This window comes from Zingiber officinale, chromosome 6A (genome assembly GCF_018446385.1).
Source record: "Zingiber officinale cultivar Zhangliang chromosome 6A, Zo_v1.1, whole genome shotgun sequence".
Lineage (NCBI taxonomy): Eukaryota > Viridiplantae > Streptophyta > Magnoliopsida > Zingiberales > Zingiberaceae > Zingiber > Zingiber officinale.
In genome coordinates, this window is record NC_055997.1 from 50,785,507 (window position 1) to 50,800,049 (window position 14,543).

General features: G+C 35.5%; 1 protein-coding gene across 2 annotated transcripts; it reads right to left on the reverse strand.

Annotated features, from left to right (window-relative positions):
• Window positions 1–872: 872 nt before the first annotated feature.
• Window positions 873–13,579, reverse strand: LOC121996357 (CASP-like protein 4A2). Of its 2 annotated transcripts, none has more exons than XM_042550299.1 (3): window positions 13,169–13,579; window positions 12,937–13,087; window positions 873–1,149 (listed from the first exon to the last, which is right to left on the reverse strand). In XM_042550299.1, the coding sequence occupies exons 1-3, from the start codon at window positions 13,555–13,557 to the stop codon at window positions 958–960; spliced, it is 732 nt and encodes a 243-aa protein (XP_042406233.1). In that variant the 5' UTR covers window positions 13,558–13,579; the 3' UTR covers window positions 873–957. The 2 variants fall into 2 exon arrangements, with proteins under 2 accessions (XP_042406233.1, XP_042406234.1); XM_042550300.1 differs by having other exon boundaries at window positions 876–1,149; window positions 12,937–13,072.
• Window positions 13,580–14,543: the final 964 nt, after the last annotated feature.

Below are 14,543 nucleotides of genomic sequence, written 5' to 3' on the forward strand. Positions count from 1 at the left end.
GTATCCCAATCGATTAGTGAATTGATTTGGGAGCTTTCTATTCTTTTGAAGAAAACCTCCTAATCGATTGCACCAATCAATTGGTATAGCCCAATCGATCAATGAATCAATTTGGGAGCTTTCAGTGTGCCCAAATTTGATTACCAATCAATTGACAATCCATGCCAATCGATTGATGTACATCATTTGGCTAAATCTTGAATTTTGAGTTTACACCTAATCGATTGGCAATGGCAACCCTGGAAACTTAGGTTTAGGATTTTGGATTTTAGCTCACCAATCGATTGGTGAAGGTGAACCATAAAATAAGGTTTTTTACCCCTAAACCCTTAAGCACACACTCCCCTTCGAGATGAACCTCTTGTTCCCTAGACTTTATACTTGAAGTTTCCTCATCTCCAGGTGTTCATCTACCCTTGCATCTAATCCTATGATCTACTCAGGTTTCCACCTTCTACCAAGAATCTCCTCGATATTTTTGGACCTCTCTTGTTTTGCATCAAGTATTCTGACATGTATGAACTTCTCTTATCCTGCAAACTTGTAACTCAAGTTAGATCCAATGTATTAACCTAAACTTAAATAATTGTCAATCATTGAAACTTCTCATCCGATGCATGATTGCACCAACATAAAAATCTTAATGAGGTTATAAGGTAGAGCCTATATAGCATCTAAACTCCTTTCTTCTCCATCAAAAAGTACAAGTTTAAGAATAATATTGGGACTTATTCGGACTTGTTCCACAAAGTGTTTACTTCAACAAATTAAAATGATAATCGTACGAGCGCGTGTGTGTATGTATATATATCAACAATTAGATAATGCATATTATAAACTTGAGATTGTTTTTTTATAAGCATAAGTTAACTATATATTTGAATAAAATTGCTTGATACAATTCTCTCTGTGCCAAATTTACATCATTGAAGAGCAATTGCTTCATTTTGTTATGCATCAAAAACTCCATCTAAAGAGATTATAAGTTGAAATGATTGCACTAATAGCAAGTACAAAGAATGCAAAGAAAGATATAGAGATGGAAGCATTGGCTTTGTGAGTGAAATCATCACTCCCAAATCTTGATATCCACACATCATTTCGAGAGGCTGCAACGGACGAAGCAGACATCAAAAGATATGCTAGCATCTGCACCAACTAGGACTTGTAAAGTTCAAATTGAAATAACTTGAACAAATGATAGAGTAAGCATAAAGTTTAGTTAACAAATTCACACTTACTACTATATATAAAGATTAATACATTTCGATCAACTTAATTCTTTAAATACTCACATTCTTTGCCCTCATTTTGTTTGTCGCTTATGTTTTTTTACTTTATTCTTTTGTTTTTTTTCCTCATTCAAAGAAACTACACCATAAGGCTCAAAGATGTATCAATTATCCATGGTGCTTATTGAAAAATGATAACATGGTACAACATGCAAGTTATCTAAAGAAGACAATATCTTTCATTAAAAAGAAAAAGAAGTCAATATCATGATGAGCCAACAAGTATAGATTAAACAAAGATGCTAAATCTACTTTCAATGTGTGATACATCAAATCCAAGACACTTGCCAAACTCAAAATAAAGATCTTAGAAAGTTTGAGCCATTTGATAAATTGTTATCACTGATGAAAATAAATTAGGTACCAAAATGGTTAGTGACTCATAATTCAGTTTAATTGTTCCAAATCTTGACTAATACGCATCCAAATACATAGGTACTAATTCAGTTTAATTGTTCAAGATCACTTCTGTTATTGTTCCACTAGCTCGCACTCAAGAACACATGCAGTCATGATTTTGATGAGCCCAACGAGCTAGTGTTGTTTAGATTGAGGACAATGAACATGAAAATGGTCAACTACGTACATAGTGCCTCATGTGCATGTCTAAGAGAGTCCTCAACGAGTGCTTTTTGTTGGGGAAATGACTTCTTCCTTGTTATTGAGATTAATAACGTTGTTTTGATATATGTTTAAATTTGATGTGTATTTGATATTGCTCATCAAGTTTGCATATTGTTACAATTCAACTTGACCTAGAAGTGACTGACTCAATGAGATTTCAAGATGTACTTAGAGCTCGGGAGGAGCTCGATGAACTCAGGATCAAGTGGAGCTCGAGAGAAGCTTAGTAGTGTTAGAGCTCATAGAGCTTGATGTAATTTAGAGTTGAAGGAATGGATTGAGTGGAGTTTGAGAGGAGATCAGTGGACTTGAGTAATGGAGGCCTAGATTGAAAAGTTGCTCAGATGATTCAAGGGGGGTTTGAAGTTTGATCGAGGAGGAGGTGAAGATCCGAAAATATGTAAAACTTGTCGTGTGATTAAGAAGATATAATTATAAATTTTATTTTTGGATATATAACAATTGTAGTAATGTTGTGGTTGTCTAGGTAGTGGGTGAGTTACTTAGGAGCTAGTTGTCAAAGCTTTCGAATTTTGGATGTTCCTGATTCCTAAAGGGACTTCTAAGGTTGTTCTAGTTGACTAGAGGGGATTTAGTTGATTGACTAGAACCAAATATTTTGGTTCAAGATGAGTGACTAAGTAGTCGACAATCTTTTTGCAATGATTGTTTGGTCAACTAAATGCTTGGCAGCCAATTGACCAAGTATCTATTGCGTCAAATGATCTTTTTTTTTTTTTTTTTTTTTTTGTAAGATCTAGTTGATTGATCTAGGTTGACAATTGACTAGAGGTATTCAAAAAGTGTCAGTCGGAGCTTTAAATATCTAAGAGAGCTTCTTGGCATTTAAAACTCCTTGTTTCAAATCATTTTAGAATGCGCTCAAGATGATCAAATGGCCAAAGGAATTCAAGAGCTTGATCAAGATTGAAAGAATTTACTCATGCTCGCTTTCATTTACATCTTAGGAAGAGATTAAAATATTCTTGTAAGTGAAGTCTCACTTAGAGTTAAGTTGTTAATCTTGCAAAATTTCAATGGTTTGGGTTGAGATTTCATCCACGGATTAAAAATGTTTACTCTATTATCTTTTGGGAAGTGCGGTAACAATAAAACTATTTAGAGGTGACACTCAACATGTCATAAGTTATGAAGTAAAAACAAAGTCACCAAATCATGTTATATTGTTTTGTTAGTATCGTGTTATTGTATTTATTTTAATTTTGTGTACATCATATAAATTTATATTTTACTTTTATATTATTTAGATGAATAAGTCTTTATAAATTTTAAACATAAATCATAAATTATATATATATATATATATATATATATATTATAAAATAAAATGTAAGATTTAAAATAACGTGTAACTAAGAAATATTATATATAAAATATATAATATAAAGTATATAGTATAAATAAAGATTAAACGTGTAAGAAACTATAACATTTTAATTATATATATAGATTGGAAATTTGATGACTTGCTATATAAAAATTATAGGACTTAGCATTTATAAATGGATAAAATTTAAAGTAAAAAAAGGGGAGATAAAGTCCAAGAACTACCATTTTCTATAAAACCCTTATCTAAAAGTCCCATCTCACTCTTTTGATTTCGGCCGGCCCTAAGCCCCCATCCTCACCAAGATTGTACCGGTTCCATAGCTCTAAGGGAAGACAAGGAGAGAGGTAGTAGCTAAAGAATCAAAGGTATGTTCTCACGTATTGTATTATTTGTGTTTGTGCAAGGATCTCTATGTGAGGATCTCATCCAAGAATCAAATGTTGTTTATTTACCCTCGATCTCTAATTGAACCATCAATACTCTTCCACTTCCATCTCAAGGCATTAAAGCTTAGGGTTTGATGTTGGAATGAGAATAAGGAAGAAGTTAATGTGAGCTAGATTGACATTAACCTTCCTAATATTGTAGCAAAAGGTAAAATTCGCTATCTTAGAGTTTTACATGGTCGACCCCACGACTATCTATGAGGAGGTAAATTGAGAAGTTGTAGTTGGTGACTATGGGAGAGGATTGTTTATTTGATTTTGCTGAGAATCGATCCCTATCCATTGTAACAAGTTCTATCCCACAGTAGTCAAATCAATCCTACCTCGGGGGCTCAACCTTTCTAACATGATGGGAAAAGACAAATACGCTCGCTCCGAGCGCCCCCGTCAATCCGTCTCAAGGCCAACACGGAGGGGGTAAATCACGGACAGCTACTAGCCTTTGGAATAGTGATTAACACATAAGGGAGGCATTTACCTCGGCTTTGCCGAGATTCGAACCTCATGCCTCATAATGGCAACACCTCATGTGCTAGCCACTAGACCCATGAAAAAGGACCTCAACCTTCCTAACATGGTGGTAAAAGGTGAATACACTCGTCCCCAGCGCCCCCCGCCAACTCGTCCCAGGGCTAACACGGAGGAGGTAAATGATGGACAACTACTAGCCTTTGGAATAGTAACTAGCACATAAAGGAGGCTCAACCTTCCTAACATTGTGGTAAAAAGGTAAATACGCTCGCCCCCAGCGCCCCTGCCAACTCGTCACAAGACCAATACGGAGAAGATAAATCACGGGCGGCTACTAGCCTTTGGAATAGTGACTAGTACATAAGGGAGGTATTTATCTCGACTTTGTCGAGATTCGAACCCCAGACCTCATTATGACAACACCTCATGCGCTAGCCATTAGATCCATCCGATAGGACAATTAATCTCTCAACCTTCCTAACATGTGGCAAAAGGCGATTCGCTCGCCCCCAGCGCCCCCGCCAACCCGTCCCTAGGCCAACACGGAGGAGGTAAATCACGGGTGACTACTAGCCATTAGTGCAAATGGCCAAGACATGGGGGAGGTTATACTCGGTCACGCCGAATTTTGACCCCAAGACCTCATATGATAACACCCCATATCTTAACCATCACACCGCTCCGAGGAGACTTCTCAACCTTCCTAACATGAACCATGTGAAGGTGAGGGCATCCACGAGAAACTATTCAATTTGGGAAAATTGGACTTTTCAATACTTCCAGTTACTTTTCCCTCTTGCTCTTTTGGATACCTAAGCAACCATGGGATAATTGAAGGTTATATCACCCCATCCTTTCTGATACCAAGGAATAAGATCTCCTTCCAGTCCCGTATATCTGATCACATGACGTAGATCCAACCCAATTACTTATAGGTTATATTGGGATAGAACTCACACACACTATCAACAACTTATATATCCAAGACTCGATAGCCCTTTAGAATTTGAGAGCATGTCTCTATAAATAGAACCATTCATGGTAGTAAAAAAGGGGGGGTCGTAGTAAAACCCTAATTTTATCTTTCTTCTTTTTGTTATTCCATATTTTCCATAATTCATGCTTGACTTAGGCATCGAAGACTTTCTACAAGCTCTCTGCCGCGTACTGATCTTCACAGGTCTGACCGTGAGAGAAGGCTTGTGACATCTAGTAGGCGACACATTCCTCTAGCACATCACTTTCCACTCATTTTCTCACAATGTTCAATCTAGTTTTACTTCGGCCATTCACTTCAAGTAAACAAAGTACAAATCTAAATATAGTGTTAGATATAATTATCTCTATTAGGTAGATTTATTTACACATATGAATACGATTCAAATCCTTTAAAGTGATCTAACTTATATCTAGTGGATTTCAAGTAATTGGATATGGATCTCATATATGTAGAACCTATAGTTCCGTATCTACTATCATCTATTTGCTGATAATAAATATTCAGTATATATGGACTTATAGTCCCACATCTATTATTATCGATGGGTTGATAATATATGTTCACTATATATAGGGTTGGTCCCCAAAAGCTTAGGTAATAATCTTGACATAGTTTCTTATTCCCCATTGACAAGAAATTTTACGATGTCGTCATCCCTTAAGTCCCTTGGAAGACCTTCCTTTTCGTTGCATCTTCTTCCACAGAGATCAAACTGACGACGCTAAAGACAAGAATATGACTTTTCAATCAGATTCCTTGTCTATTATGTTCATGTATTTATTTTCTTGTGTCATGTTCTCGATGAAACTAGATCTTTTTGTTCTTGTATTTTCTATATGTGAATTCTTTATATTTTTAGAATCTATGCGGTTTAGGATTTACAAGAACCTATCAATTGGTATCAGAGTCACGACTCTATTTCATCGTTTTCATGGTATTAAATGTTGAGTTTTACATCGATCTTTATTTTTGTATACTAGATCAACATTTCTTAGTATAACATAATTTTTTTATCGTCGAAAATCATATAAGAGAAAACTAGGATGGACTTGGTTTTCGAGTTTTTCATGTTTCTACAAAGAATAAGAAGAACGACGAAAATTATCACTATTTAACCTAATTTTAGGTAAAATTATGATGGTTCAATTAATTGCTTTGGTCGAATAATCGATTGTCGAGTCTAAAATTTTAAACAGAAATGATTGAAAAAAAATTCAATTAATAAATAGCCCTAAACTTGTGATTACATCAATTTTAATCGATTAAGTTTGATTTTAATCACTTGAGATTATTTTTAATTAATTAAGTTTTTTTTTCGTGCATACTGTTTCATATTTAAAAAAAATTGAAACAATATTTAAACGGAAAGCTGCTGTTTCGTTGAAACACTAAAAGAAAAAAAATGAAATTATTTCATTAAATATATATAACTTTTTTAATGTAGAAATAATTAAGAAATTAAATAGTATTAAATATACTATTTAATTATAGAACTTGAAGAAAATTTTAACTTGCTAAGGAAAGGTTCTATATATAATCATGTAGTCATATATAATAGACTTTCGGATCGATTGAGATAATCAATTGGATTATATCAATCGATTACCATAAGATATCAATCGATAATAAATCTAATTTTATATTGTTAAGGCGGATTAAGTAATTTCTGTTCGAACTAAGTTCCTAGAATTTTCTTTAGTCTATCTATACAACATGCTACTAAGTTGAACTAATGTGTCGGCCTAAAGGAAGACACCTTAGGTAGGTTTAATGCATTTTGTGTTAGTAGACGTATATCTATGCTAAAAGTAATCGATCCAAAGGAAGATTACTTTTATGCCAGATATATGTATAAGGTAGTTTACAACTATAGACAACAAAATATTATTTTGTTCAGATCATGCACAAAATATGTCGGCCCAAAGAAAGAAATATTATGTGGCCGATTAAGGTTGTTGTGAGCTATGGACCAAAATATAACTCATATAAAGTGTCATATTATGCGCACAATGGGTCGACCTAAAGGAAGACACATTGTGTGGTCAATTAAAGTTTGAGTTATATTAGAGAGTATCGCTAACAAATAATGTGTCGGCCCAAAGGAAGACACATTATATTGTACTTGGTATCTCATAAAGAGCTCATTTATATGCATTTAAAATTTTATTTATTTTCATAATTTTATATTACTTATATGTTCTTGGCTTTAGTCAAATCGTGAGCTTAAATAAATTTCTCTCTTTAATTTCAATGCAATATGTAACTGCCAGCATTAATAATATTCCAACACTAACTGGTTCAAATTTTGCTGAATGGAAAGAATACGTGACCGTAGTCTTAGGTTGCATAGACTTAGACTATGAATTAAGGAATGATCACCCCACACCTCTGACCAGTGGTAGCACTATAGAGCAGAGGGTTGAATTTCAGTTGTGGGAGAAATCAAATCGCATGTGTCTGTGTATCATGAAGCTTTCCATACCAGCACCAATAAAGGGCTTAATAATCAAGGGAGGAGATGCTAGGAGTTTGTTGGACCAATTGGCAGACCGATTCACCTCAAATGAAAAGGTCGAGACTACCATACTTCTTACGAAGTTGGTAACCATGTGGTATACTAGAAAAGGAAACATAAGAGAGAGACTGAGGCTTGAGACACCTGAAAGTGCTCACATAGCATCTAGATCTCAAGGTTCAAGCAAGAAGAGAAAGAGGATTAATAAAGGAAAAGGAAAGCAGACTGCAGATTCTATGAGTTTTCAAAATTTTGTTAGTTCAGAAGTTAATTTAGCTATAGTACCCACTGACACTTAGTGGATAGATACCGGTGTTACTACTCACATAAGTGTCACTATACAAGATTGTCTCAAGAGCCGAATTCCGCTTGATGGTGAAAGATACATCTATATAGGAAATAGAAAGAAGGCTAAAGTCGAGTTGATTGGTATTTTTAGGCTTTGTTTAGGAATCAATATTTTTCTGGATTTAGAAAATATATTTATTGTACCATCTTTTCGACAGAATTTAATTTCAATTTCTTGTTTGGACAAATCAGGTTATTCTTGTTCATTTAGAAATAGAATTTTTAATATTTTCTTTATTTCAGTGTTGGTTGTCAATGGTTCCTTGGTTGATAAGCTTTATAAATTGAACACCTTTACTCCTACAGTTGACAATGTAATAACATATAGTATAGGCACAAAACGTAAATTAACTAACGAAAATTTTTCCATGTTGTGACATAAGCGTTTAGGATATATATCAAAACAACGAATAGAAAGGTTAATGTCGCATTGAATTCTCGATTCCCTTGACATATCAGACTTTGATGTCTGCATAGAGTGTCTCAAGGGGAAGACCACTAACAAAAGGAATAAGGGGGTTAGTCATTGTACTGATGTTTTGGAGCTAATATATACGAATATTTGTGGATCATTCCCTAAGGCATCTTGGAATAGACACACATATTTTATTAGCTTCATAGACGACTATTCCAGATTTAACTATCTGTACCTTATTCATGAGAAATCACAATCTTTGGACATGTTCAAAATTTTCAAAGCCGAAGTTGAGCTTCAACTAGGTAAGAAAATTAAAGCTGTCTGATCCAACCGTGGAAGTGAATATTACGGTCGATACGATGGATCAGGTGAATAACATCCAAGATATTTTACGAATTACCTTCCTGAGTGTGGAATTGTACCTCAATATACTATGCCTGGTACACCCAGTTAGAATAGTGTAGCTGAGCGTCGCAATCGAACCCTAAAAGGCATGGTAAGAAGTATGATGACTTTCACTTCTCTACCAGAGTCCTTGTGGGTTGAAGCACTCAAGACTGTAGTTTACCTACTCAATAGAGTACTTAGTAAGGCAGTAACTAAAACTTCATTCGAGATGTGGACGGGTAAGAAGCCTAACATTAGGCACTTACATGTCTGAGATTGTCCAGTTGAAGCTAGGCCTTAGAATCCTAATGAAGGGAAAGTGGACTCAAGAACGGTTAGCTGTAATTTTATAGGATACTCTGAGAAGTCAAGAGGGTATAAATTTTATGATCCCTCTAATAGATCCTTCTTTGAAACGAGAAATGTCAAATTCATTGAGGGCAGTGGGAGTAATAAAATCAGGAAAATATCGTTTGAGGAAAGCGTTGACGATCCTCCTGTGGTTACTACTAGTGCGATCAGTAGCGGTATGGTTATCATACCGCACATTATGGGTATCACACATCTAGTGAGCGTAGTGAACCAAGATATTTTCATAACATCTCCAATGTAATTGAAGGAACCTGCCACTAAAATTGAACTATTGCCTCATATTGATAAACAAGTATCTCAACCACCTTAAACACAAGTGCCTTTAAGGCGATCCACAAGGGAACGGAGAACCATGAATTCTCGTGATTATGTTTATCTTCAAGAGCATGATTTTGACATAGGGTTGGAGAGTGATCCTATATCTTTCCAAGAAGTCAAACAATGCTCTAATCCTAAAAGGTAGATTAACGTCATGTAAGAAGAGTTGAAGTCTATGGCGGGCAATGACGTTTGGGAACTTGTCGAATTGTTTAAAGGAAAGAAGCCCGTTGGCTGTAAATGAATATTTAAAACCAAGTGGGATTTAAGGGGCAATGCCAAAAAGTATAAGGCTCGTCTTGTTTCCAAGGGATTCACTCAGAAAGAAAACATTGATTATAAGGAGACTTTCTCCCCTGTGACGATGAAAGACTCCCTTAGGGTAATCATGGCACTTGCAACTCATTATGATTTAGAGCTACATCAAATTGACGTAAAGATTGTATTCCTCAATGGAGACATAGAGGAGTCTATATATATGGTGCAACCAGAGAACTTTGAGTCTAAGGACTCAAAGCACCTAGTATGTAGATTAAAGAAGTCATTTATGATTTAAAGTAGGTGTCCCGTCAATGGTACCGAAAATTTGATCAAGTGGTTACCTCATTTGGATTTAAAGAGAACCCCGTTGATCAGTGCATATATGTCAAGTTCAGTGGGAGCAAGTTTGTTATACTTGTTTTGTATGTGGATGATATATTACTTGTGAGCAATAATAAGGATATGTTGCTTCAAACTAAGTCATTTCTATCTGATAATTTTGAAATGAAAGATCTTGGTGAAGCATCCTTTGTTTTAGGCATACAGATCTATCGTGATCGTTCAAGATACATTCTTGAACTTCCACAACAGGCCTATATTGAAAAGGTGCTTATAATGGTATGTAGAACTGTACACCCGGTAACACACTTGTGTCAAGAGGTGACAAGTTTAGCTTGCAGCAGTATCCACGGCTTGAACATGAAATAAAGGAGATGGAGCAATTCTCATATGTGTCAGCAGTGGGAAGTCTCATGTATGCATAAGTTTGTACTCGAACAGATATAACATTTATAATAGGGATGTTAGACAGATATATTAGTAACCCCGGATCGTCACACTGGAAAGTGGTAAAGAGAGTGATGCAGTATTTGCAAAGAACTAAAGGACATATGCTCACGTATCGGAGATCAGATCACTTGGAGGTGATCGGATATTCAGACTCTGATTTTATTGGATACTTGAATAGTAGGAGATTCATTTCGGGTTATATCTTCATGCTTTCTAGAAGGCCTATATCTTGGAAAAGCGTCAAGCAGACGGTAGTAGCCACTTCTACTATGGAGGAAGAGTTAGTAGCATGCTACGAAGCATCCAATTACGGGATTTGACTGTGAAACTTCATCACAACATTACAGATTATTGATGGCATTGACAGACCACTGAGGATCTACTGTGATAATAAAGCCGCAGAACTTTATGCCAAGAATAACTGCAGTTCGTCGAAATCTAAACACATCGACATCAAGTTTCTAGCGGTTAAAGAAAGAGTTCAGAATTGTCAGATTATGGTAGAGCACATTAGAATATATTCCATGTTGGTCGATCTACTCACCAAAGGCTTGGTGCCTAAGATGTTTCATGCGCATGTTATGGATATGAGAGTTCTTCTTATGGAAAAAGAACTCATCTAGTAGGAGTTTGTATTTATTTTTATTGCTCTATGTTGATTAATAAAGACAAACATTTGTTTTGATTATTGTACGTACTTAAAGTTCAAAATATTAATGGGAATTTATATGTATGTTTGACACTTTGTCTGTGATATCATCATTTACTACTGTTGTTTAGCATTTGGTATTTGTAAATATGATAAAGATTCCTTTTGGAATATTAAAGTTGATCATGATTTGCTATTGCAGTTTAGCATAAAGTATTTTACAAATATGATCTCACTTCTTTTGAGGTCATCTTAGGACCAGTTGAAAATTGACATATATTGATCACATTTCATATAATTTCCACTCTACACATCCACATCTTGATCTATGTCATTAATGACATTGGTATTGTGATTATTGTTAGGGTTTGTTACGATCATATACAGTAGTTATGACCTCTTTAGTCCTATACCAATGAAGTTAATTGACCAGATTATTTACAGGGGTATTTTGTACCAATAAAGTTTGACATCAACTAAAGTTTACTTGTATTTCACATACAACTCACATATAGCCCAAGTGGGAGATTGTTGGATATAATTATCCATATTAGGTAGACTTATTTGTAAGTTGCACATGTGAATACGATCCGAACCCTTTAAAGTAATCTAACTTATGTCTAGTGGGTTCGGGTAATTGGATGTGGATCTCATATGTGTAGAACCTATAGTCCCGTATCTATTATCATCTATTTGCTGATAATAGATGTTCAGTATGTATGGACTTATAGTCCCACATCTATTATTATTGATGGTTTGATAATAGATGTTCACTATATATAGGGTTGGTCCCCAAGGGCTTAGGTAACAAGCTTAACATAGTTTCTTATTCCCCATTGACAAGAAGCTTTACGGCGCTGTCACCCCCTAAGTCCCTTGGAAGACCTTCCTTTCCGCTGCATCTTCTTCCACAGAGATCAAACCGACGACGCTAAAGACAAGGATATGACTCTTCAATTAGGTTCCTTGTCTATTATGTTTATGTATTTCTTTTCTTGTGTCATGTTCTTGATGAAACTAGATCTTCTTGTTCTTGTATTTTCTATATATGAATTCTTTATATTTTTAGAATCCACGCGACTTAGGATTTACAAGAACTTTCATTTAGGATATACCCTATTAATCACAATTCACACTTCACGTATTGACCATGACCTCAATAGTCTTTACGGGGTGTCTAGTTAATTAGAGGATAACAATTTTATTACAATGTGGCAAGGAGTCAATTCTCGAACCCTCCAATCACTTGATGTTCGACTATAAGTTGACACTATAATTTATCTTCCTTCACATAATTTAGGAATAGATTATGAAAAATATTTATGATGAACATAATCACCTTTTATTATAATGGTCTTATTATTACTCTCCTAAAATGATAAAGTCATAAATAATAACACATAAAATATTTTATGTGTAATTTAAAATAATTTGATCATAATAAAAAATAGTAATGTTACCAGAGTTGTTATAAAGACTTGAGAAGTTGTTAATATTAGACACGAAACACATCATCTCATATCAAAAGACAGTAAAATAATAATACTTGTTGCACATCTAAATTTTAAATGAATTATGTAATCTATTTATTATTTTATAAGGTCGAATTACAAACTTTTTTCATATTTCTTTAGTTAGTTTTGCAAGAAACTTTATACCCCAACCGCCAAAGACAAATCTTCATTTTTGACGTACCTGATCCATCGAGAGGTCGAAACAATAGCCCATCGGACGGCCAATAATATACTTCATGGTGAGCCTGCGGTGGATGCTCTCGTAGACTTGAAACGCCGAGTATACGAACCCGATCACGTTGACCGCGACCAAGTACCTGCGGAGCCACCCGCTCGTCGCTGGATCAGGATCAGACGGTGGAGAATGTATTCACAGAAGAAATATAAAGCGTGTGGACTCCCACCCACCCTACCGGAATTCTTTGTAGCGGTGGAACGAGTCGCCCGCCCACCCGTCCGTCTTGTCGGTGACCATCACCGAGAAGGAGATCATGCACAGCACGAGCGCCGCCATCCGCAGCCAAAGTGCCTTCTTCCGCGGCGGCGCTGTCTCTTCCAGCCGCCTTGTTCTCTCCAACGACGTCGGCGCGAATCCCCGCTCCCTCGTCCTGATGCTTCCGTCGCTGGCTACTGTCTTGGCCTCCTTTCGGACGTCCAGACTGTTGACCACGAGTGCTAATGAAGACGCCGGAGTCGGTTCTTCACCCAGGGTGCCATTCACCGGCGGCAGCGCATCCCCCCGACCAGGGGTTAGAGTGTTCGGAGCCAGCGGGCTCTCCGGCGATTTTCGAGGCGAAGTCATGTTCTTCCGGTCTCCTACTCGAAGCTACTTGAGTTAATTTTAAAGGCAAAAGATCACCCTTTAATTATTTATATTATAAAAGTATTTCATTAATTATAATTAAATACTTAAAATACACCTTTCTACTTTTTTTTCAATCTCTTAAAATAATATATTTAAGTGGAGCAACTTTTATTAAAACTATTTTAAAGTAATATAATTTTAATCGTATAATGTTTATTACAGTTGCTCTAAATATTATTTTGATAATTCTTAGAATATTAAGGATGATATGGACAATAAGTGAGTTCTTTTGATTTCTCTATTAATTTTAACCGATAAAATAAAATTATAAATAGGGAAATTTTATTCAGCCTTCAAAATTCATAAACATTGGACCCACGTAAAGGATTCAATAGCGTGTCAAGCAAAGCTGCGAGATAACAAGTGGGTGGATAACGATCGAGTTCATTGGTCTTCCACGTAGCAAAGTTGAATGCTTTAAATAATTTTAAGAATAAAAATAAAGGTACTTTAAAGGTTTATTTATTGATGGTGGTAATCCGGCGTGGGACGTTGATATTATATATTTTGAATGAGTGCGTTAGAAAGCTTGTGCAATGTCGCAGACTAAGCACTGAACAATGGGCAGCTTCTCCAGTGGAATGAGAAAGCAAACTATTCACATGAAAGAAAGGAAACAAAACAAGAGTCAAAGTGGGGGACGGATTGGGAGGTAAGCAAAGAGGAAGGATTGGAGGAAGAATGGGTTATGGGACGGACGGGAGATCCCTTTTGTTCTCAAAGGGTAACATGCAACTAATTTGACGAGCAATACATTGACTTAAAGCATCCAAATTATTATTAACGTCTTCACATATTAATGACAATATATTATTTTTTTTAATCTGTAGCTGTTAATGTGTTCAAAGAATTGAATGTATTAATATTACAGTACTACTAAAAATATCCACATTGATATTAACGCTTCAAGTATTAACATAATT